The sequence below is a fragment of the Sander vitreus genome, chromosome 9 (assembly GCF_031162955.1).
Source record: "Sander vitreus isolate 19-12246 chromosome 9, sanVit1, whole genome shotgun sequence".
Lineage (NCBI taxonomy): Eukaryota > Metazoa > Chordata > Actinopteri > Perciformes > Percidae > Sander > Sander vitreus.
Genome location: NC_135863.1, coordinates 33,616,389 through 33,640,275, shown reverse-complemented (window position 1 = coordinate 33,640,275; position 23,887 = coordinate 33,616,389). Strand labels below are relative to the sequence as shown.

The following is a 23,887-nucleotide window of genomic DNA, read 5'->3' as shown; positions in this document are numbered from 1 at the left end:
ATGATATTAATCCAGTAAAGTAGAAAACATGTCCAGAAACCAGCAAGGCACCTATTTATAGATTAGTATATAGGTGCAGTAAGTGCGCAGTGTTTAAGGTTTGTCACACTGTAAATCCGACCAGAGTAAGTAAGAGAGTAAGCTTCTCTGAGACGCAGCCAGTCCTGCTGCTGCTGTGGACGCCCATTAAACAAACTCGGAACAAGGAAGTGATGCACTTGTTGCTACTGCACATTTAATCTACTGTACATTTTACCACCTTCTGTAACGTCGATAATTAGTGGTAAGCAAAGCCTCTTTTTCTTTATAGTACTATCACTTTGAAATGTTGACTCAAATCAAAAGATTTAGGGAGTAAATATGTTTGAAGGGACTTAAGTTTCGATACTAGAGAAGTTATGTAGCGTTTATTTACCTGCAACTAGAGGGAAGATTGTCAGTTCATAAAAGCCTCCCTTCAGTTGAGTCAAAATATATACTACTACTAACTAAAGAAGCTGTCTTAAGTTGCCCGTCTTTCACTTGATAAATAGCTACACATAGGCTAAGTGTTGTTAATCTTTTTAAAGAGGTGTTGTGAAGCCCCATCATGATGGCAGAAGCTGAGGAGGAAGGTGCGCCAAGTAAGGGGCAGCAGCATCAGCTCAGCTCTTCTCCCGGCGGCCCGGAGGACACTCAGCCTGCTGCCTCCACAGAGTGCACGGAGGAGCGGGCAGAGCACACTCAGCCTCCTGCCCCCGCGGAGAGTACGGAGGAGCGGGCAGCAGCAGGGGTGATCGGAGAGGCCCGCCTCCAGGATAGTGACTACTCTGTGGAGTCACCTCTGCTCCAGTTTAAGAGCAGGAGGTTCTTTGTGTTGAGGGTAAAGACTTTTACATTTCCCCTTGACAACAGTTTTTGAAATTTCACATCACGTTGCAACTTCTGGCTTAATTGAAATTCATGAAAATCGATCAAGTACTTAAGCTAGGTACATTTTTGTGTTACCTGTATTTAAGTTAACTTCAGTACTTTTTTGTTGCTTTACACTAGCTACGCTTTGCACTACAACTTTTCTGTCGTTTAGTTGACAGCTGTAACGTTGGTTACCACTATTCTGTTATATATTATTATTATGATATATTGTAGGGGCATGTATAACAGTAAACATAAATGCTAGCATCTTATTGTACCAGTGTTAGCTTAGGTTGCAATGAAAACACACACACACACACACACACACACACACACACACACACACACACATTGCGTGGATGATATTTTAATATAGGCCTATACCAGTCAACAAGATTACCCTGTTAAAGGTCTGTGCTGCAGATTATTTGCTTTTAGTTTTAATACTTAAAATATATTTTGATGGTCATACATCTGCACTCACTTCAGTAGAATAAGTATAAATTCATTCATTTTACTTGTAACTGAATATTTCTTTATTGTGGTAGGCTATTGCAACATCATTTGCGAAGGATCTAAGTACTTCCTCCACCACTGTGTAAAATACTGAGTCATTCATGTTTACAATACATTTTTTGGGGACTATAATTTAAAATGAGGCTGATGCACAGAGGTGTTGTTGAGGAAACTGGATATATATATATATATATATATGTATATATATATATATATACATATGTATATATAAATATGTATATATATATACATATATATATATATAGTATGAATGAATGAATGAAGACATTTATTTCAGACATCAAAAATAAACAAAACATCAAAGAAATGTACAAATAAGTTAAATAAGCAAAACATTCAATAAACAATAAGAAACATTAACCAACACAGACATGTCTGAAAAGGATTAGGAATAGTATACACTTATTTAATCCTACCCCTTTTCCATAGCTCAGTAATTGTTATTACGTGTATACATATATGTTATCTATATAAACACCAGGCAAATAATAAAAGAACACCACAAATCCTCAAATATCCATAGAGAATAATAATCAACTCGAAATATTATCAGTGTTTATTGCAGGTCTGGATTGGGTTGTGATGGGAAGTCATCCCATGTTGCCAGGCTCAGATTAGAGTTAAACTGTCAGGAGCCCTCTGTATGAACTCCTTATCTTTTTAACTTGCCATTGAAATAATAAAATATGCAAGGATAGAATAGCAATAGCATGTTGTAAAGACTACAGTTTGAGTGTGGATTGCATTGGAAAACAGAAATGCTCGTAGCTGACAATTTGAATGTGGATTGTATTATGTACTGAAGCTTTCTCTTGTGTCTTTAAATAGCCTACCTGAGTTACTCAGATTTATACACAGAAGTTGCACGCTCAGCTTTCTTCATTTGCAGTCATTTTCATATGTTGAGGCTTCATGTTTTTGTTTGTTGTCGTTTTGTTTGACGCACTGACATTTTATTGGAGTACCAGTCCCAGCTGTGCATCTGCCCTGAAGATTCCCCCTTAAGCTTTCTGTGCACACATTGTGATTGTCACAATGAAAAAAACTAGAAAGTGACACCCGTGCATTTCTGTCTCCTCAGCCTGGCACTCTGAATCAGGCCATCAAAGACGTTGAAGCTCTGGTGGATCAAGAAGTAGATGGCAGCTTTCACAGCCTTTGGCTGATGGCAGAGTGAGTTTTTGGCATTTTTGTTTTACATTTTTTAAAACAATTACTTGATTATCAAATTGACACACTTTCATTCCAATCAACTCATCGTTTCAGCTCTAGTTTAAACCTTTATGTAAGGGATACATATAATGTAGAGCGAGCCGGTCATTATTGCGAATAAGAACCCTGACAGGGTGATGCAGGACTTGATTCAGCCTAAATGGGTTCTAAGTAAGGGATAATGTAGAGCAAAGCAGTCACAAAATATTGATTTATAAACGACTAAAGAAAATAGTCTGTTTCGTCTCTACGGCTGGAATCCTGAGTCCACAGCAACGTAAACTCTGTAGCTGTTTCATGCAACCCTCCATCTGTCACTCAACACCGCAGTATCTCCTCCTCCTCGCTTGCCACCAGACTAGTGTGTGTGTGCCGACTTTGTTCCAGTGACTTGTCAGTTCCAGCTACCCGATAGCCAGCTGTTTGCAGCGAATACATTTCTGGCAAAAGCCACGGTCTGGCACGCATTTTATCCCCTCTTACAGGCTGTGGTAGTAGCTGTATATTTTACCGTCCGCCAGCTAGGTGAACAAATCCATTCACCCAGCTGCTGTATTAAATCACTGCGGGTTGACACGACATTAGCTGAGGCGTTGTGTAGTGAGCTAGCGGGCTATCAGCTGCTTTAATTCACATTAAACTGAACATTTCCGTTGATGGTGAAGTGAGACAAGGTGAAAGGGACTTCGTTGGGAATATTTATGTTAACGTTTCTGTCCTTATTCATCTCGTTTCCTTCTCTCACAGCCGCTGCAGTTAACACACCTGTAAACACAATGTTGCAATGTAACTAATTAGCGTTGTTGTCCCTATGGTTGAAGTTACTGCGTAGCGATCATAGACTGTACTGTATATAAAGCTGTAGCAGGCGCTCACAGCGCCTTCATTTATAAAACTACGCACAGAAATATTCAGATTTATAAAACCGTGCGCACGCACGTCCCACGTCCTATAAATCACAATCGACTCTAAATGTGGCGCAGCTTTGGCGGCTTCATGTCACGCCCTTAAATAGTCAGTGAAATGCCCCAAATTAATATACATCCATACCAACATCATGCGCAGAGAGGAAAACAAAGCACAGGACTTTCACTCAATGTGAAGTTGTAGTTCTTGTCAGAGAGGTGGAAAAGAGGAAAATCTGTTTGGAGGGCACAGTGTGGGCATTATTAACGCCAAAAAAAAGCTGTACGTAGAGTGACAACATGTTGCAGACACAGTTAATGCCACAGCCTCAGAGGTCGGACCGTGGCCCAAATTAAAAAGAAATGGTCCGATATTAAAGTTGATGCAAAAAACGTCTAGCGCTACACAGAGAAAGTGTTTCTGCCTCTTGAAGTGGGACAGGAGTCTGCACGACACTGGCACAGTACAAGCCCATATTGCCTCAGCATGATTAGATAGAAACGTCCTCATTAATTACGCGAGCCTAATATCAATGTTCTTATCAAACCCAACTCCAAGAATAAGTCAACTAACTGCCTGCAACACAGAGACTGCCAGACATTCACCAAGTGCACTTGCAGTTGTCAGGCTGTATCACTACTGCACAAGCTTTCAGGAAACATTTAAAAGGCTGGCCATGTGAGAATGAATAATACATCCCATTTATGCAGCTCTGTCCAACACACGTTATAGTTTGTCCTACATTGTGCCTGCAGTTACTGTCGCTACAGAAGCAGGATAAAGCAACACAGAGAGTGCATTATATGGTAATTCTGTGACACTGCTGCTGAATTTCCCTGAGGGAGGCCGGTGGGGACTAATGTCAGAAAAGCATGAGAAATTCCTCAAATCTTGCTCTGCTCAGGGATTGTCACTCGCTTTAGAAAAAGCAAGATTATCTCAATTCATCTACTTTTACTCATTTGACTGTTCCTCTTTTATTTTTATTATTTGTTCTTGATTTGATTATTTATTTCTTATGTGTGAGATGTGTTAATCATAAAAGACTTTTATAGACAACTTTTATTTATGCACAAAGAACAAAAAAAATAGGGTTTCTTCCAATTAGTGTCAAAGTGTGAAAATAATTTTCAGTAACAGTGGATTATTAAAAGAGAAGATAAAAGGTAACTGAAGATACTGGAAGATGATAATTCACTCACTCTCCGTATCATTTACCAAACACACCCCCTCAATTTGGCGGTCTATTTAAGCTGCACAATTTCCCCATCTCCACCTTGCCAATGCTGTTGCTGCCCTGCAGCTGTATCACTATACTGCTTTTCCCACCACCACCACCCCAGCATCCACCTGCAGGCTCTGGCCAGGGGGAAGCTACTTTATCATCACTCAATATCTCATGTAAACCCAAACTGCGGGGAGTGATGAGGTCGGAGTCTGGCCGCCAAACCCAATGTTCTGCTGTTATAATAAACATTTCAAATGTGAGTTGTCTGACTGAAATGATGTTCGTCAATTTAAAAGATAATTTTGTAAGTCAAGAAATAAGTCACAGTTTTTTGTAGGTTTTTTGTAGTTAGGGCTGGGTATCGTTCAAAAATCTTCGTTACCGTTACCGGTTCCTAAACGATACTTTTTTCAATACCAATTTTATAAAACAAAAAGAAATGACAACATTATACATTACGGGACACATCTTTTTATTTATTTTCCAGCTCCTACTACGTGAGCCCCTTCTCTGTGTAACGTAGAGTTTTTCCTGCCTGTCTCTAAGGCGTGTAACGTTAGACAGCCAATCACAGACATGATTAGATCTTGGTAGAAGCATGCTGCGTGCTGATTGGCTCACTGACACAGATGAGATTTACTCCTTAAAGAGCTGATATTATGCTAATTTTTAGGTTCATAATTGTATTTAGAGGTTGTACCAGAATAGGTTTATGTGGTTTAATTTTCAGAAAACACCATATTTTTGTTGTACTGCACATTGCTGCAGCTCCTCTTTTCACCCTGTGTGTTGAGCTCTCTGTTTTAGCTACAGAGTGAGACATCTCACTTCTGTTCTATCTTTGTTGGGAGTCGCACATGCGCACTAAGTACTGCTAGCTTGTTAGTTACAGAGCACGAGGGAGTGCCATGCTAGCAGCTAGGCGAGCATTATAACTTGTGTTCCAAAGTGACCACGTTTGTCTCTGAAGTAAAGGCTGGACTACAATAGAGCTGTTTGGAGCAGTTTGTGAACAGTGTTTTCTGTTGGAGATGGTAAGTCCCTTTGGGGGGGACTTTGGGCTTTTTCACTTTGTAAACCTATAACGTGCTCAAAAAAGATATATAACACAATAAAGGAAAGGGGAAAAGCCAAAAAGCATAATATGAGCACTTTAAGTATTGAAACTGGGTATTGAATGACGAGGCATTTTGGGATACTTAAGAGGCAATTTTGTCGTTGCCTAAAAGGTAATGAATTCAGTACCCAACCCTAGTTGAAATACCTAACTTAGTTTTGTGGGAAACCGCTCAGTGAACTACATAGTTTGTCTCCACAATATACGTCACCTTGCTTGATGCTCGTCTTGCTCGCTAGCTAGCTAGCTTAGCTATGTTCCACAACACATGTAACGTTATCTTACCTAATGTGTTTTATCCTGCATCTTTTATCAGCCGAGAAGCAAAAGAATGAGCTAGATCCGTTGATCGTGTGAGTAACGTTACATCCCGATACAATACACACAGAAACCGTAGCTTCAGCGAGACATCATCCATGCGACTTTGAAGTGAGTATTCTTTCTAATTACGTATTGTCACAGTCTTATACTTCAACAGTTTTACGACAAAGTGAGATTTTTCCTGACTTGGAAAATTGTCTTTTAAATTGATCAAATGTATAATTCATGGCTCAATATAAACAGGATCAAAAAATACTTTGTCTTTCCCCAATCACTATCGTTCATATTTTTTCCGAAATAAGGTCCCATGGTGGTCCACCGGAAGGGGAGGGACTCCGCCTCTCTATGCACGGAACTTTGTGGCTGTGCGCCCGGTACCAGTCCGCAGCTGTCAACGGAACGCTGATATTATATTCGAGACGAGTGAACTGGGCGTTGCCTGCTTGTCGGTTAACCGTTAATGATCGGTCGGACCTACAGTAATAAATCTAGTTCATTGAAAGGAATACTTACAATTTTGGGGAAAACGCTAAAATCACTTCTTACTGTGAGTCAGGTGAGAAGATTGACACCACTGTCATATATGTATGCTAAATATGAAGCTACAGTCAAGCTAGTCTACAGTATATCCATGACGTTCCACTTCCGGGATTGCTCTGTTGCCGCCGTCTTGGTGTCATTGGCTTTCCAGTCATCCTCTGTTCCCTTTCTACATAAAAAAAGTTTGTGAATTTTTACATTGCTAAGAATAAAATTTGGTTAAGATTTCAGTGAGCCAAAAACTGAACTAGAACTACAGATAGAAAAAGAGAAAGGATTTTTCATCATGGGTCTAACACACTCTCTCTCTCTGGTTGTTTCAGGGTGGATCACTGGAACAATGAAAAAGAGCGTCTTGTTCTCATCACAGACAACTCACTCCTGGTCTTCAAGTACGACTTTGTCATGTTCAACTGTGAGCAAATCCAGAGGATCCCACTGAACCTTGTGGACCGCATCTCCTGTGGCAAATTCAGCTTCCCAAAGCGCGCTCTCATTGAGTAAGTCCGCTCATTAACCCTTGAGTACTCTCGCATAGCCAGACTTATCTCCACAGTGCTGTGGAGGAATGTCTGGCTACACCACACATACATTCTAGGATAGGAGGAAAAAAACGCTATAGGTTGTTTGCATTTCTTTAAACCAATCACAATCGTCTTGAATGGTGCTACGCTCTGGACGCAGTGATGGTGGCTCTGTAAAATAGGCTCAGGAAGGAACTTATTTTGGTGGAACATTTGCACCCCGTAAAAGAAAACGCCACATACAATATTACATGAAGTTAACTGTTGACACAATACAGTAACGTGAGCTATTTCAATTAGCTGGATACATGGTTAAACCTCATTTGCTCTTACCAGTGTATCACCGTTTGGGTGCGTGGTCACGGAAGGCTTCATGTATCATGTGGACGTGCCGACAGTTTTGTTGTCATTACTTAGAATTCCTCATGAGGGCAGCAGAAACTACGCACTATAGCTTTAAACCGCTTTGAGTAGTAGTTAAGACTAGAAAACCTCTATACAAATAAATACAGTCCATTTACATTTACACAGCAATCCCACCAATTGGTCCCAAAACGTCCCATTTAGAGAGTAAATGCCGTGAACATATTCTTTGTAAATCTTTACAATCGTTCCCCGAAAGAACCAAGCAGGAGTTGGAGAACGGCAACACACAGAAAGCGGTGAGGGTGAGGGACAACACACGCAGGATGTCAGGCAGTTATCCTGGAAATGTACTTCCGTTGATCCAGACTGGCCCTTGTTTAATCCTTCAACAGTAAACATATACCTTTTATCCCAAAAACCTGCAGCTCTAACCTCAGAGGGTTATTAATGTCGTGTAATTTGTGGTGTGATGAACAGGAACTTACCAGAGATATATTCATTGACGTATTAACAGTGTGCAAAACAGCATTGTGCTAGAGAGAAAGCCTTGGATCTCTGGTGTCCTGTCTCATTTTTAGTCATTTTCAGTGAGTCTACTTAACAATGTGTCTTTGGAGTGTTTTGTCGCTAATGAAAAACCCTACTTGGAGAATTACAAATATTAGCCCTAATTATCTGCGCTGTGCTCTAATTTGTTTTACAAAAGTTAAATTCCCTGTGAGAAAGAGAATCCCTTCTGGGATACGATTAACCATTAAGCTCAAACACACAAAAACATGCCTAGTCTTTTTGTTGTTGTAGCAACAACAGCAAAAAGACTAGGCATGTTTTTGTATGTAATAGTCTCATAACTTATCCTACAATAATGTATCAAACAACACATTCTCAAGTTTGGTGAACATTTAGAAGATTTAATGAAAAATGCAGCACGCAGCCTTTTTAATAAATTTCAAAGGTTGAAATGATGCATGATTTACTATTGACAGGGATTGGAGTTTTCAGTGAAAACAGTGAGCCGATGCAGCAATTTAAGGCAGCGCTGTGAAGGGGATGCATGTAGAGGATTGGTGCAGGGGGCAACTGGGGACAAGTGGAGCAGCCAGAGAACAGGCATGGCAGAGAGACAAGTGTGCAGAGAGTTTTTCGGGGGGAGAAGGAGTGCATAGCTGTCACTTGGAGCTGTCGCTTAACTGATTAGTGGCAAAATTAATGTAGTCCTTTCATCCAAACCTTTTAAAGTCGGCTCAGGGGATACCAAACCAACTAAAACTAATTTGATGAATAAAACGTAACACGCTGTGAAGAGCTTAGAGAGTGCAGCCTTTATTGGAGGCTTTATCTCCGCATATTACGTTAAATTATACATAAAGCGCTCGTGAAAGCCACCCGGGAGTCCCGGCTCCCGACTCTCAAACATTTCCTCTTTCAGTCTTCATCTTCAACGCTTCCTCTCTGTCTCTTCTTTTGTTCGTCTAGTTCATCCTGCATCGTCTGCTTTTTGGCAGAAATTGATCTACAGAGTAAAGTTCATGTATATATGAAAATGAATCCTCCCTACTGCTGTAACAGTACATGGAACTTTGTTTCCACACAATCAATGCGAGAGAAAAGTAGGAAAAGTCTGGCTGTGAATATTATTCAGCTGCTATTAGGATTGGGCATCGAGAACCGGTTCCAACTTGGAATCCTTTCAAAAAGTATGATTCCAATGAAATTGTTTCTTTATTGGAATCGTTTGGAAAATTTGGTTTCGAATCCGATCGTGGTTCCAAATTAACATGCGCAAGTTTTGGTTTCTGTAAACCAATCACAATCGTCTTGGGCGGCGCTAAGCCCCGGACAGAGCCACGGTGCCTCTGCTAAATAGTCTCAGGAAGGAACTTGTTTTGGTGGAACATGTGGACGTTCAGAAGTAGTTTTAGTCAGAGGGACAGATAGTCTAGCTAGCTGTCTGGATTTACCCTGCAGAGATCTGAGGAGCAGTTAACCATAGTCCTCACAAATCCACCAGAGGTTAGAACGCCAACACAGAGACAGAGGAAGGGGACGGACATCCAGCCGAAATGAGGGACATCCGGCAGAATTTGGGCGGCACCGGAGCAATCCCGGAAGTTGAACATCGTGGCTATAGACTACGTAAACTGTAAATACTGTAAATATTGTAAATATTCCTTCCAAGTTGCTTTTAAATCAATCAATTAAATAAATTACTGTAGTTTCACTACATATGAACTTAAATTGTTGTATGCCAATTAGCAAACATGAATTACTGCATTTAGGGTCTTACAGATTGCACTTCACTTTAAGTCCCCCTATTTAGTCTTCATTTCTTCATTTCTCCACATCCGTGTACCAGTATATGATCCAGCTGCTTATTCAGCTGTCATGGTAATGACACTTGGCTGTTACTCTTGAGGTATTACTGTTCCCATCCAAGAGTGTGAGAATCCAAGATATCTGCAGCCTGATTTGCCAGCTGACAGTTGTCATCTGACCACTTGATGTCAGTGTGCACCCTCTGTAGAGACGGCTGAAGGCAGCAGCACGCCACATCACATTCCTTCATCTGTTTGATGTCTTCATGCATGATTCTGCAACTGCTAGTGGGAATCAGTGTTGCTAGAAAGTCCCCATACAGTTCGGGCTGCCTTCGCTGTGTCTCTGTTTCACTATAGTAACTCTGACTCCAAACAACTGTTGAACAACAAAACAAAAACTTGATTATGAGCACTAATCTTAGTTTTATCATCCCGAGTCAATCATCCGGACTCTCCCGGTGATTTTAGCGGTAGTATTTAAATATTAATTATATTTTTTTAACCAGTTTTGTTAACTGGGGTTTCATTTGCTCAAGCATGATTAACATTTTGTTTATCAAATTGTCAGAAATAACAGGAAAATGCATAGATTTCTGTTAAATAAGGTAACACAGACTCATTGCCTTTACTGTCCGCAGACCGATCGTGCTTACTGCCGTGTGTAGTCCCCCCCCAAAGGCTCACTCTAAGTCAGAAAAATCCCTGACATCCATTGCTTCTAGATCTTTTTGATATGTTTGTTTTCTATTTCTTACAACATTTGATTGTAAAATGTCATAAAATCAAAGTTTAGACATAACAGGCCACCACGATCATTTGTTTGTACACTTTAGTACTTTAGGAAATGAATCATTTATAATAGCATGAAGGGCTGCAACTAACGATTATTTTCATGTTGATTCATTTCTCGATTAATGGATTAGTTGTTTGGTTTATAAAATGGTTAAAATGTGGATCAGTGTTTCCCAAAGCCCAAGATGACGTCCTCAAATGTCTTGTTTTGTCCACATCTCAAAGATATTCAGTTTACTGTCACAGAGGAGAGAAGAAACCAGAACATATTCATATTCAAGAAGCTGGAATCAGAGAATATTTACTTTTCTTTCTTAAAAAATTACTCAAATCGATTATCAAAATAGCTGACGATCAATTAAAAAGTTGACAACTAATTTATTAATCGTTGCATCTCTAATAGAATTAATAGAGTTCAACTTGAACTGAATGGGACTGAAAGAGCTTTCATGAACATTTGACCCCGGTGTTCCCAGACCATCAGCTTCAGAACAAAGAATATCAAAGTCCCTCTATGGAGCGTGTTATTTTGGCATCAGTACCCCCCCACCCCATTGATGATGCCAACAGAAAGAGTGTCTGTATTTTTATTCCAGATGATTTTGTTTTCATCCCACATTTCTCCAGGTGCACCCATGACGTAAAAAGCACAGTATATTCTGCATCGGTGGGGAAAGATGTGCTTTAAGTGCCTTCTTTCCAAACTGTCTAGACAAACTAATTACCCAGCACATCATTTTTATTCCTGTCTGAAACAGTTGGGTGTGGAGGTTTTAAAGAAGCCCCACTAGAGTTTGCTTCAGTAACTGTTGTAGGAAACATATATATATATATATATATATATATATATATATATATATATATATATATATATATATATATATATATATATATATATATATATTTATGAAGGTTAGAAATAATCCCAGCATTGCACTCCTTTGTTTCTCATCTGATCAGATGTAGTTTTCCTCTGAATAAGGCTTCAGAGGAAATGTTTAGCCCCCATCTTCAACTACTTAAAACACTTTTATTCATTACAATAAATTAATTTAATTTCTTCCTCACATTGTCAATTGTTATGCTGACACAAGTGGTCTTATTATGATTTTATATACAGATCGATAAGGTGTGAAAACTGTAGTTTGGGTCAGTCTTTGCATTGTTTCTTTTAGATCTGGTCTACAAACGATCCTCCTCCTCTCATTCTGCAGTCTTTTCGACCACACCCATACAAACCAAAGCAGCTTACACATCCAGACAGCAGAGGGCAGTCAGTACATAGTAGCTAGTTAAGATTTCATCAGCATAATGTAATTTAACCAGAGCCACGACCGTTGTGATGTGAAGCAGGAGAGTTAAATGCTGAAATCTGAAGCAAGGAAGAGGGATGTGTGCACACACACACACACACACACACACACACACACACACACACACACACACACACACCACCAATTCTCTTTAAATGAGCACTGACACTGCTGCTTTCACTCCTTAACCAAATCAAATGCAAACAGTAAAACAGTATTTAGGTGAGGAGTCAGTGAGGCGAAACTTTGATGGGCAACGTTGCTGGGGTAGCTACATAAATAAACAAGTTGCAAAAATGACTTCTTACTCCAAGTTTCACGTTACAGGTTATACAAACCATGGCTACTGTCTCATCTCAAATAATCTGCTGCAAAAACAAGTGTTAAATAAGCTTCTGTTGCAGAGTAGCAGTACAGAATAAAGCAGTGTAACTCACATATTTTCTAAGATCAAGAATGAAAATAAATGTACTCTAAGCTTGCAGGCAGTTGTGGAATGTAACTAAGTGTATTTACTCAAGTACTGTACTTAAGTACAAATGTTGAGGTACTTGTACTTTACTTGAGTCTTTTCTTTTCATGCCACTTTCTACTTCTACTCCGCTACATTTCAGAGAGAAATATTGTCCACTACATTCATCTGTTACAGCTTTAGTTACTAGTTACTTTACAAATTAAGATATTTGCACACAAAACACATGTAGTTTATAAAATATGTTTTATTGTAAATTAAACTACCCGACAATATAACGGCCTACAAGTCCAGCTGAGATGATCAGACCATTAAACACTTAGTTGATTGATAGAGCTGTTTGGATCGTTTCCAATTTCTAGAATGTGAGGTACTTTTACTTTAAATACTTTAAGTACATTTTCCTGATGAAACTTACATACTTTTACTTAAGTAAAATTTCCAATGCAGGACTTTTACTTGTAAAAGAGTATTTTTTACAGTGTGGTAATAGTACTTTTACTTTAGTAAAGGATCTGAATACTTCTTCTACCGCTGCTTGCAGGGCTGGAAGTCCAAGAGAGAGACTGTAGTTTGGTAATAAATCATTAGTGATTCAGTATTGCACTTCCCTAAAGTTGAAGAATTAACAACAACAAAAATCTTAGATATCCTGACTTTTTTTCTAGTATGGATTAAACTCAAAAACACTGGATCCTACATTTCCCATAATGCAATTTAATTATGTCTCTCAGAAGACATGACACATCTGTTTTCACAGGCTGAGTAGTTCTGTTCCTGATAGAGAAATGGAACAACTAAAGTAGTTATTTTTTAGGCGACTTTCTTCACTGTGTGAATGTGCAAAGGAATTGAGATTTATTATTATTGTTAGGTTTCACTTTCAATTTGCTCTATTTGTTTGTATGTGTTGGGTTGGGTGTGTAGTGATATTGTAACTGCTATATGTATTATGTAGTGTGAACATTGATTGCACTGAATTTTACTGTGCACCTCTGGACAAATAGTTGTTGCCATGATAACTAGGGGTGTGAATTTTCACGCTTCAAGTCAATTAGGATTATCCTGTCAGCGGTTCGATCCGATTCGATATATCCTCCTCAATATTATTATTTATTGCTACACATGGTTTTCATCAACAAATTCAAGAGATATATGAACTCCCCTTTTTATTGTATCTGCTCTTAAAAAAATCCCTTTCCTGGATGTAGTGGAGTCTGAACACGACAGACAGACCGGAATATCAACAAGTCACATCTGTAGGCAATTATTGATTATGGTCTGTCACTGCATCCATGCAGAATTGTCCACGTCCGCATCATGATGCATCAATGCAATGATTCATTTCAACAGCCCTAATGATAACTACCAATGGGGATCCATTAAAAACAATAAACCCTCAAATACTGAGTATTGGGACATAAGGTTAAGGCATTGTGACATTGGGGAATGGCATTGCACAATATATGCTAATAGATGCGGAAAAGAATGTTTCCTTAATAGCTACAAAAAGAGTTGCAACACTTTTTTGACGCTAACGTTGCCTATTCATAACCACTGAAGATTACATTTCTCAATCACTGCTTCCTTCAATGACTCCCAGTGCTTCCCAGTTATTCTGACCTCAGCTGCACTTTCATTAAGAGGACTTTCACTGCATACATTTAGAAAAAAATGTAATACACACTTGAATTTGCACCAATAGGTATATAATGTTTTGCGCATGCTGCTCTAAATTCATGGTCCTTGGGAGCAGTTTTCAGCTTGTGGACTTGCTGTCAAGCTGGAAATGTCTTTGCCAACAGCCTGCAGCTATTATATCACAGCTTTTGCATCATGACATCCACAGTATCCACACATGGCTGTATGTTTTAGGCTTCAGAGGTTGCATTAGCAGCTTTTATCATGAATAATGTAAATGTCTTTTCAAGGCTTGAACATTCTATGGAAATTGTGTATAACGCTTAAACTCAATTCTTTGTTTTCCTTGGTTTTTTGTACTCATCACTCCACCCTTTTTTCTCTCTTTGTCTTTCCCATGTTGGATGGATACATGTATGGATGGCTGACAAACCTGCAGGCTCTATTGAGCAATCGGACCAGATTTGTTTGTTTGCTCTGAGACAATGTGGGACACTTGCCATGACAACTGGAGCTGGGCTTGATATTTATCTTGTGTGTTGACTTATGAGTCCCAAGCGCTTGAAAGCCCAGGGAGGAATTTTTTCGTCACTTGCCCTAAAGCTCAGAATACAGCGTTTCTCTTATGCATGTGTGCATTTTGTATAAACACAGTGGATTAAGTGGAACTCAACTGGGTAGGTCAGTAGAGGGTGGATTTTCTCTGTTAAGCCTCAATATTGAGGTGTTCGCTAGTCAGTTTTTGGAAATTTTCTTTTGACACAAACCGTGTCTCCTTGGTAACTTATGACTGACATAACGAAGGTGTAGCCTGCGTTCACCTTTTTTGTATTTCCGTGACTGTATCTAAGTGAGGCGCAGTGAAAGTCCAAACCCCAGCTCTGCCACATAAACACAGTGAAGACTTCCAAGGCCTCTGGCTGGAAAGCCCAGCCCTGCGCTGCCTGTTTGGGCTGGTCCCTCTCCCAGTGATAGCTTACCTGTGGAATTTGCCAAAGCTTTTTTTATATCCCCATTTATACTAGAGCAATAGCTGTGTGCTCTTACAAAGGGCAGTGTGTACAAAAGTAACCCTCACCATCCTCACTTTTTTTTCTCCCCCTTTTCTCCCTGCACAGCATTTGCTGCGGAGGAGGCACAGAATGTTCAGTGGTGATTGCATTGTGATGCAGACCCTCCCTGTGACCGTGACATAGAACCAGCTAAAGCGCTATTGTTTAGCCTTAGGTGTTTAATTCTGTTTGGCAGGAAGCGCTCTTGTACAAAGTATGTGGTAAAATGTGCACATCAGTGTGACAGGTTGTTAAAGGAATCAGAACAGTGTTGGGAAATCGCCTGCATGCTGATTTATTTTTCTTCTTTCTTACTTTTTTATGCAAAGCAGCGGGTACAATATTAATAAGACTTTGCATAATTACATTTCTTTATTCCACAAACTCCTGACAGAATCACCAAAACACCAAAACTGTTTGATTTGCATAACAAGCCACACTTTATGAGCCATGTTTGCACAATTTTAATGTGTTCAATTGTGTTGCAAGTTGCCTCTTGAAAGCTGGCACAACGTGTATTCACAGTATTGAGCACTAAATAAACCCAAGTGTTTGTACATCCACACATGAAGTACAGAGGATGCAAAGGCAGATTTGTGGGTTTAGTGTCAGACCTACACAAATATTACATTCTCAGTGTTAAAAAAGTATGCAGCAGGCAAATGACTCGCATAACGTACGGCACAAATGTTTCAACAATGCACAATGCCTAAGGAAATGTTGAAATCTTGATAGGCATCTCTGATATTGAATCAGTGTTGGTATGGGGGGGGGGGGGGGCAGAAAACATCATGTTGTCAAAGAAAGATGAATTAAAAACCACATCAAATTTGGAGTATGATCCCTCCATGTAGAAGTGTGATCACCCAGAGTTGCTTTTGTTCCGACCAACTTTCGTGTTGCCAGCATGTTTACATTTGAACCACTGACTTTGTGTCTTTTGTAGGATTATTAATCTACTGTAAAGATCGCTGTACTCTGAGTGTAATTACATTAGACTGAGGAGTCAAACCTGTCACTGCAGGTTTTTCTTGCTACTTTTTTGAATCAATCAGGGACTTGTTTACCCCATCATGAATTCACAAAGACCTGTTGGGCCAGAGTTTTTAATTATATCCAATCTAAATATAGTTTTGAGTCTAATAGAAAACATTGTCATGTAGCAATAGTGCAAAGACTTCTAAGGATACTTGAAGAAGTGTTCTTCAGTAAATGAAAAAAACAAACTATTCCTAATAGACACAACATAGTACAATGTAGTGACATTTTTTTCCTGCATTTTTAACCCATCCCAGTATTAGGAGCAGTGGACAGCTATTTATCTGGAGAGCAATTTGGGGTTCAGTGTCTTGCTCAGGGACACTTTGACATGTTGAACCGCCAACCACCCTACCTCCGAGCCACAAGCCACCCCTGAATAGTGCATATTGCCCATACAATATCTCCAGTACAATCTTTTAAATCCTTGTTTTGCATATACATAATACAATATATACATATGTAGTGCTGCAATTTTTTAATACATTTTCAATTAATCTATCAATTACTTTGGTCTATATAATATCAAATAAAAGTCAGACCCTCCCCCTTCCTACCTTCAGCTGTCCTATCAAATTAATGCCAAAAAAGCCCCAAAAAAGAATCAAAAGAAGGAAGTTGTATAAAGCCTTTTGGGCCTCCAGACGAACTGTTTGAAGTCTGATAAATGTCTCAAGTGATGTCACTTGAGTCAGCGTCGGTTGGGCCTGAAGACTACAAGTCTGAAAATGAAAACAATCTGGAGGTGTGGATTTAGAAAACTTGAGCTTACCAGACATCTGTAACCCGCTCCTCATCTCTGCTGACTCATGATTAAGCCAATCAATGAATCGACTTAGAGCTGGGCGATATGGGAAAAATCTAACATCATGATACTTTTGACCAAATGGAGGATGGGTCAAACACAGGACTTCCACCCAGGAGAGCAGGGATCGAGTCCCACATGTGACTACCTGTCCCGCGTGTGATGTTTCGTAGCCTTGCGATAACACGCCACGTGGCTTTAGAAAGTGCCACGTGGCGTGTATGTTTACGCTGTGACGTTGCAGACTGCCGTCCGCTGTATACAGCGTAGATCAAAATACGTACAGATAACGCCACTTTCCTAAAGCCAAGTGGCGTGTATGTTTACGTGAAGTCATGATGTCATGTTGTTTAGTTCTATTTGTATGTTTGCTACATGAACCTCAGGCATGTTAGAAATATGACTGGAGTTGCTAGTTGAAATGGAGGTTATGCAAGGCTCCTATTAGATGATTTTATATGGTTTTATTTGGATAGATCCAGAGCATCACAATGGCAGTAAAGCCGTTGAAGAAAAGGCATTTCCATGTCCAGTCAGGTGCGGTAAATGGAGGACACTGCTCCTGGAAACTGGTTTATACAAAACACCAAGGTTTTGCGTGGTTCAAATTATCATTATTTCTCATACTTACAGATCTATTTTCTGTGCTGCTTTTTAGTTCAGCTTTATTTGAATATGATGCAGGAAGGTAAGTAACACTGGCCTAAAACAAGAAGGAGAGGAGATTGTTTTAAACTCTTTGTGACCCTGTACCTTTTGAACAGACACTGTAATCAGATATGAGAGCCCTAGATCACATTTGATGGACAAACAGTAAATAGAGAATTGTAAGGACCTTCACAGAATGTAGATACCAACATCATTTCAAAGATGGGATCTGCGAGTGTTCAGAGGTCTGTTTGCTCTCAGTCTTCTGAGGTTTCATTAGGCCGAGGAAAGATATGACCCCAGGGCATTTTCATTAAAACCCACGGTATTTACTTTAATATGATGAACACACTGTAGATTACCTCTAAGACTGGTAAACATGAGGTTTTCTTTACACTAAGTATTTGCCCTGAGGACAGATTAGTGCCATTTTCTTTTTTTTTAAAGTATTATTCTTACATTTTTACCATGCAACCAACAGGTCTGGTAGTCCCCCTTTTGAAATCAAGGTAAGGCAAAAAGAACGGTCCATGAAGGTGTGGCCATTTAGGAGGTAGCTACATTCTTAGTTGTTCACCTGATTACTTTAACATTAGATACTTAAAGGCAGAGAGAAGCAAGTGCTTTTGAAAAAAGGGTTTTTCAGTTTTCAGGCTTTTTAATTTGTAGTACCTAAATGAATCAACCTGATTAACCTGAATCAATTTATATATATATATATATATATATATATATATATAGCTTATATTCAGTGTCTTTTCTGTATAATTCTCAATGAAAAACAAAACAAGAACGTGCCTGTAGAAAGCAGTTAGTGGTGTTATCCATCTGAGTCAAACGTGTCCCTGACAGAGAGAAACACTTAATCACTTGTGTTCCTCTGTGTCGTTCTATGTTCAGGAGAGAGGGGGAGGGGGTGCGAGTCTTCTGGGACCGGCTAAGAGAGCCCTCCTTTACCTCCAAATGGAACCCCTTCGCCACAGACTTCCCCTTCATCACCTTCACCCACCACCCTGTGAGGAACGTCAGTGACACATTCGCTGCTCTGTGCGACGTAAGTGGATCAATCATATGTATCATGATAACAGTGTGGCATTGTTTGAAGGCTCCGTTCACCCAAATCACAATATGCAATAACGTTGTTGAATATCGCGATAACGATATTACTTGCGATAAATATACAGATATCAAAGTGTTCTCAGCTCTGCATTTCTACTGCTGTCAGTATTCTGCTAAAATACAACAAATTGGTTGTTGAATTTAAAACAATGAAATGAAAACATTTCCAACTTTCTTTTATTGAACAAATTTAACATTGGATTAAATATAAAGGGCACCACTAAAAAAAGAATGACAGTTACATTTTAAAGTGCAGTTTTCTTTCAACTAACACTCTTTTGCGATATGTTGCAGCCTTTTGCGATGTGTTTATTGCGGCAGTTGATATTGCGATGACGATAAAAAAACACCCTGCTTCAAACTAGTGGTGTCGAGCCATGCAAATAGTTGTGGCTTCATTTTCAGAATAATCCACAGACTTCGATGTCAGCAGCTTTCATTGGGACTATTCCCAGTGAAAATTGGCACAAGTTAGAGTCATATCTCTAAACACATCTCAGCATATACAACTGAAAGTTTGGAACAGCTGCAGGACTCTGTGGAAGTTTGTGATTGGGGTGAACTGTTAATTTCTCAGAATGTATCTGTTGAAATATTTTGATATTAGGTTTTATGACTAATCCAAGTGGAGGTGTGTACTCTGAGAGTCATTGAGACACTTAACTATTATACCATTAAAACAACAACAGTGTGGTGACATTCATCGTGTGGTTAAATGAGTCATCACACAGAAATGACTTGCTGGAATTAGGCATCAGATACCATTCATGTGTAATCTGTCAATCTGTTTCCACACCCAATAAAATCCTCTGACACACACATGTGGATCATAAGACTGCCCAGTTATTACATATAATGTATACCTATAGAAAACCAGCACTCAAACTTTCAAAAAAGTTTCAGGTGTGGACTACTTAACGTGCAAAATTACGATTTGTGTTTTTTGTAACCAAAACACAAAAGTATGGTGTGTTTGCAAAACCTATCCAAGGGATTTCAACATGGATGTTTATGAGCAATTACAGCAGGCGACTCAGCATGAGGAAGAGAAAGGAATGGAGCAATCATCTACTATGTAGTGAGATTTCAACAGTGTTTCAAACACGTCATACATGCTGCTTCTGCTGTCAGGCCGACTAAGAGAGGAGGGGAATTATACACATTTCAGTGACTTCAGACAGATGGTGACTGGCACCTGAACCTCACAGACTCAAACAGCTCAGGGCTCAACAGTAACAGTTGCAACCACCTGTTCAATATTTGTGTTTTTTTTTTTTTTTAAATATATAAAAACAAACCAAAACTTACAAAACTGGAAAATCTTATTTCAAAAGGCCTAACGATTACTTATCTTGTACAGTATGACAGAACAGATTGAATTCCAAATAATAATAATAATAATAATAATAATAATGGGACCTCATGTTTGCCAAGGCGTGAAGTCAAAGAGGTGCAAACAGGAAATAAATGTGATTTCTGATCCTTCTTCCCGTCCACAGATCCAGAAGTTCTGTGAGCAGCTCAAGGATGCAGCGCAGAAAGTCCACGCCATGAGGCCCGTTCCTGGGAAGGCCAACGGTGTCCTGGTCCTGAATCAGCCCATCCACATTGAGGCGTTCGTGGGCCTCGTGTCTTTCCTCGGGAACCAGAACAAACTGGGATACTGCGTGGCTCGAGGAAATCTCGGCTTCTAACCTTTCTGCATTTATACACGGTAGTAGTTTTATTTTCGTTCAAATTGATTGCTAAGATTTGTAAATCTTGAATTCATGTTGATACGTTTGTTTACATTCAAATTTTACAAGGATCACCAAAGAGTAGGGCTGGGTATAAAAAATCTATTTTCCGATTTAAATTGATTTTCATTTGAATGATCCGATATCGATTCATAAAGTCCAGAATTGATCTCTGTCTGTATCATATGAAACGGGAAGGGGGTTAAAAAACGCTCCAAAGATAGGCTACATTTTGGTGAGGGTAAAACTAACACGGCCATTTTAAAAGGGGTCCCTTGACCTCTCAACTCAAGATATCTAAATGAAATGTCACTCAGTCCTCACTGACTATAGACTCTGTAGAGCTGCACTTTATTGTGTGTTCATGTTACATAAAAAGGACTTTAATGTAACTGCCTTGGGGTCCATTCTTATTGTAAACATTGGTACTTTAAATAATGCAGCAGGTGAGAGGGAACCTTGTACAATTGTAGAATCTCTTTTATATCAAAGCTGTTTTGATTGATATGGCAATCAATTGGTTTGGCAACTGAAATATCACAAATCAAATCGAAAATGTAATCGATTCAGGACCTTGTGAATCAGAATCGAATCGATTCGGGAAATCAGCGATACCCAGCCCTGCCAAAGGGTTTTGCATATTCAGGTTTGCTTTAGTGTACTGTTGAAGCCTTGATTCTCAGGATGTTCTGTATAAGGTTGTGACAACTGTGTGATCTCCCCCCACTGCTTATTACCAGTGTGTGGTGTCTGAGTACTCAGAAATATCTGCATTTCAACACCGCTCTTCACTGGATGACGGATCCCCCGCTGCTCTCAAGGAGCTTTGTTTTTGCTCCTCAGTGATATGGTAATTCAACTCTTTCGCAATGGGACTCCTTTCTTCCTCCCCCAGTGTCTCTTTTAAAAGCCCATTCCCATGCCTTTCTGCCCCTCAGAGATTCACTGGAGCATGGGGAGCACATTTGTCAGTTTAGTTTTATCATTCGTAGTGTATTTTTACAGTACATGCAGTTTTGGAATTTCCCCTTGATTTGTGTGTTTACTGTGTGTCGCTCGGCCTCGTATGGTATCACCTGTTTGTCTTGGAGCATGTCACAGACAAGAAATATGAGCGTCCAAATTTTGTTCCCTTTTCCTTTTGTGGCGGTGTTATGGTTTTGGTGTTTTGTCTTATTGTAGTCTGTTTTCTTGTCATTTTTGTAGCCTGGTTTTCTGTTTTCAAGGGACTGCAGATGAAAATTAGCCAAAGGCTAAATCTGGTGCAATTGCACATTGTCCTTTTTATAAATAAACTGAAACTGAAACTGTCATGTCTTGTTTCCTTCTGTTGTGTGATTATTGGTCTTGTTTTATGTTCTGTTTCCTGTTTTATTTTGATAGTCTGTTCTCTGTCTTGTCTTGTCTAGTCCACCTTCATTCCACTGTTCTCTCTCTGCTGTAATGCTCTTTGCTCTTTATTTTTTATTTATATCTTTATTTATTCTTTATTTTTAACTTAATACATACTGTGTAAATATACTTATACTTACATTGTTTAATATTCCATCTAAAGAATGTGTGACGTGCACCAACCACACCAAAACAAATTCCTTGTATGTGTTAAAAAACGTACATGGCAATAAAACCCTTTCTGATTCTGATTCTGATTCTGATTCTGATTCTTTACTCCCTGTGTTTTCCTGCTCTTGTGATTGCCTGATGTTTTCTACCTGTTTCCCAGCCCTTTTAGTTTCGTTACCCTCTGTATTTAGTCTTTGTGTTCCCCTTGTCCTGTGTCAGATCATTCTATGTGTGTGTTTGTTCCGGTCGTGGTTCTCCGTGTCAGCTATTCTCTGGACTCCCTTGGTTATTTTTTTGTGTTTTGGTTTAATAAATTCTCAACTTCTGTTTTCTCCTGCCTGCTCTCTGCCTTTGGGTCCTCAACTTCCCAGAACTTAACAGGTGGTATACAATTTGCACATTCCTTTGCACTTTGTTTTACTTCAGAACACTCACAAGTAGTGAGTTATAATTCCCTGACCTTGTTCAAAATATATAAGAATTCATGTTTGCTGAAAGATAAACCTAGTGGTGGCCATGACACAACTTGAGATGTCCAAGTGACAGAATGATTCTTTCCTTGGCAACTATTAGGTTTTTCCCAAATGATTTACCAGATTTTAGGCATTCTATTATCAAATGGCTTGAAAAAATAGTGCATATAGCTGCTGTAAATGGGGAACAAAATCTTCCCAGGTGAGCATGCCCCTGGAGCCCGCTAGGTTAGGTTTGGGTTAAAACAAAGGGGTTAGGGTTAGGTTTAGGGTTAGGAATGTTTACAACGTCTGGCTCCATCCCTGGTAACAGCAAGTTTAGTTTACTACAGGAAACACAGAGAAGCCAAACAAAGTTGTGTTGCTTTAATAAGCAGTTGATTGATAATGATAGAAACCACAATCTGATGTCACAGCACAACAACAGTACATAGTGAAGTTGGTTACCTTGCTGAAGAGTTAGAGGTGTGCAGCCTGCAGCTCTTCATCTAACAGCTCACTGTGGCTGCTCCTTCCTGTTCTGTTACTCCCTGCAATATATCAAACTGATCCACTCTCAATATGACCATGTCTTTGTTTATAGATGAAAAAACGATCGTGGTCAGTGTTAACCTCAGTGACAAATACATGGTGTTTGTTGTGACTGCTTCACAATCAAAATCCATCCTTGTTTTCGCCAGTTGTATGCTTTTAGTGTCAAGCAGCAGCAGGATGTTCAGGTTTGCATTAGCAGTAATCTGGATCAACGGAAGTACATTTGCAGGATAGTTGCCTGACATTTGCTCCGTCCCTCACCTTCCGCTCTCTGTAAACCCTCGAGCTAGCGAGCTACACGCTGAAAATGTCAAGTTTTGAAGACAATTTGGATGGTGCAACAAAGCAGACCTGCTTGGTTCTTTTGGGGAATGATTGTAAAGATTTACTAAGAATATGTTTCCGGAACTGGGACTTTTTGGGACGGCTTGGTGGGATTGCTGTGGACGAAGTACACACACCGATACACTGGTAAGAGCAAATTACATTTAACCATGTATCAGCTAATTTAAATAGCTCACATTACTGTGTTATGTCAACAGTTAATTTAATATTTTAGTAGTAATGTAATGCAGGTCTAATACGGTGTAACGAGAGCAGTGTTGGTCAAGTTATTTAAAAACTGCAATCAATTGTGCATTACTCAATAAATAGTACATTACATTACTTTACTAAATTAAATGGACTGTATTTATATAGCACTTTTCTAGTCTTAATGACTACTCAAAGTGCTTTAAC

At 39.4% G+C, this 23,887-nt stretch overlaps 1 protein-coding gene across 1 annotated transcript; it reads left to right on the top strand.

Annotated features, from left to right (window-relative positions):
* The first annotated feature begins 172 nt into the window (after positions 1-172).
* Positions 173-21,890, top strand: tprg1 (tumor protein p63 regulated 1). Its single transcript, XM_078259859.1, has 6 exons — positions 173-283; positions 570-862; positions 2,513-2,604; positions 7,079-7,255; positions 18,625-18,778; positions 20,343-21,890. The coding sequence occupies exons 2-6, from the start codon at positions 590-592 to the stop codon at positions 20,535-20,537; spliced, it is 891 nt and encodes a 296-aa protein (XP_078115985.1). The 5' UTR covers positions 173-283; positions 570-589; the 3' UTR covers positions 20,538-21,890.
* The last annotated feature ends 1,997 nt before the right edge of the window (positions 21,891-23,887 follow it).

Coding starts and splice junctions, on each gene's coding strand:
- tprg1 (XM_078259859.1), top strand. CDS start 590: ATGATGGCAGAAGCTGAGGAGGAAGGTGCGCCAAGTAAGGGGCAGCAG. Junction 863..2,512: donor GGAGGTTCTTTGTGTTGAGG/GTAAAGACTTTT, acceptor CTGTCTCCTCAG/CCTGGCACTCTGAATCAGGC. Junction 2,605..7,078: donor AGCCTTTGGCTGATGGCAGA/GTGAGTTTTTGG, acceptor TGGTTGTTTCAG/GGTGGATCACTGGAACAATG.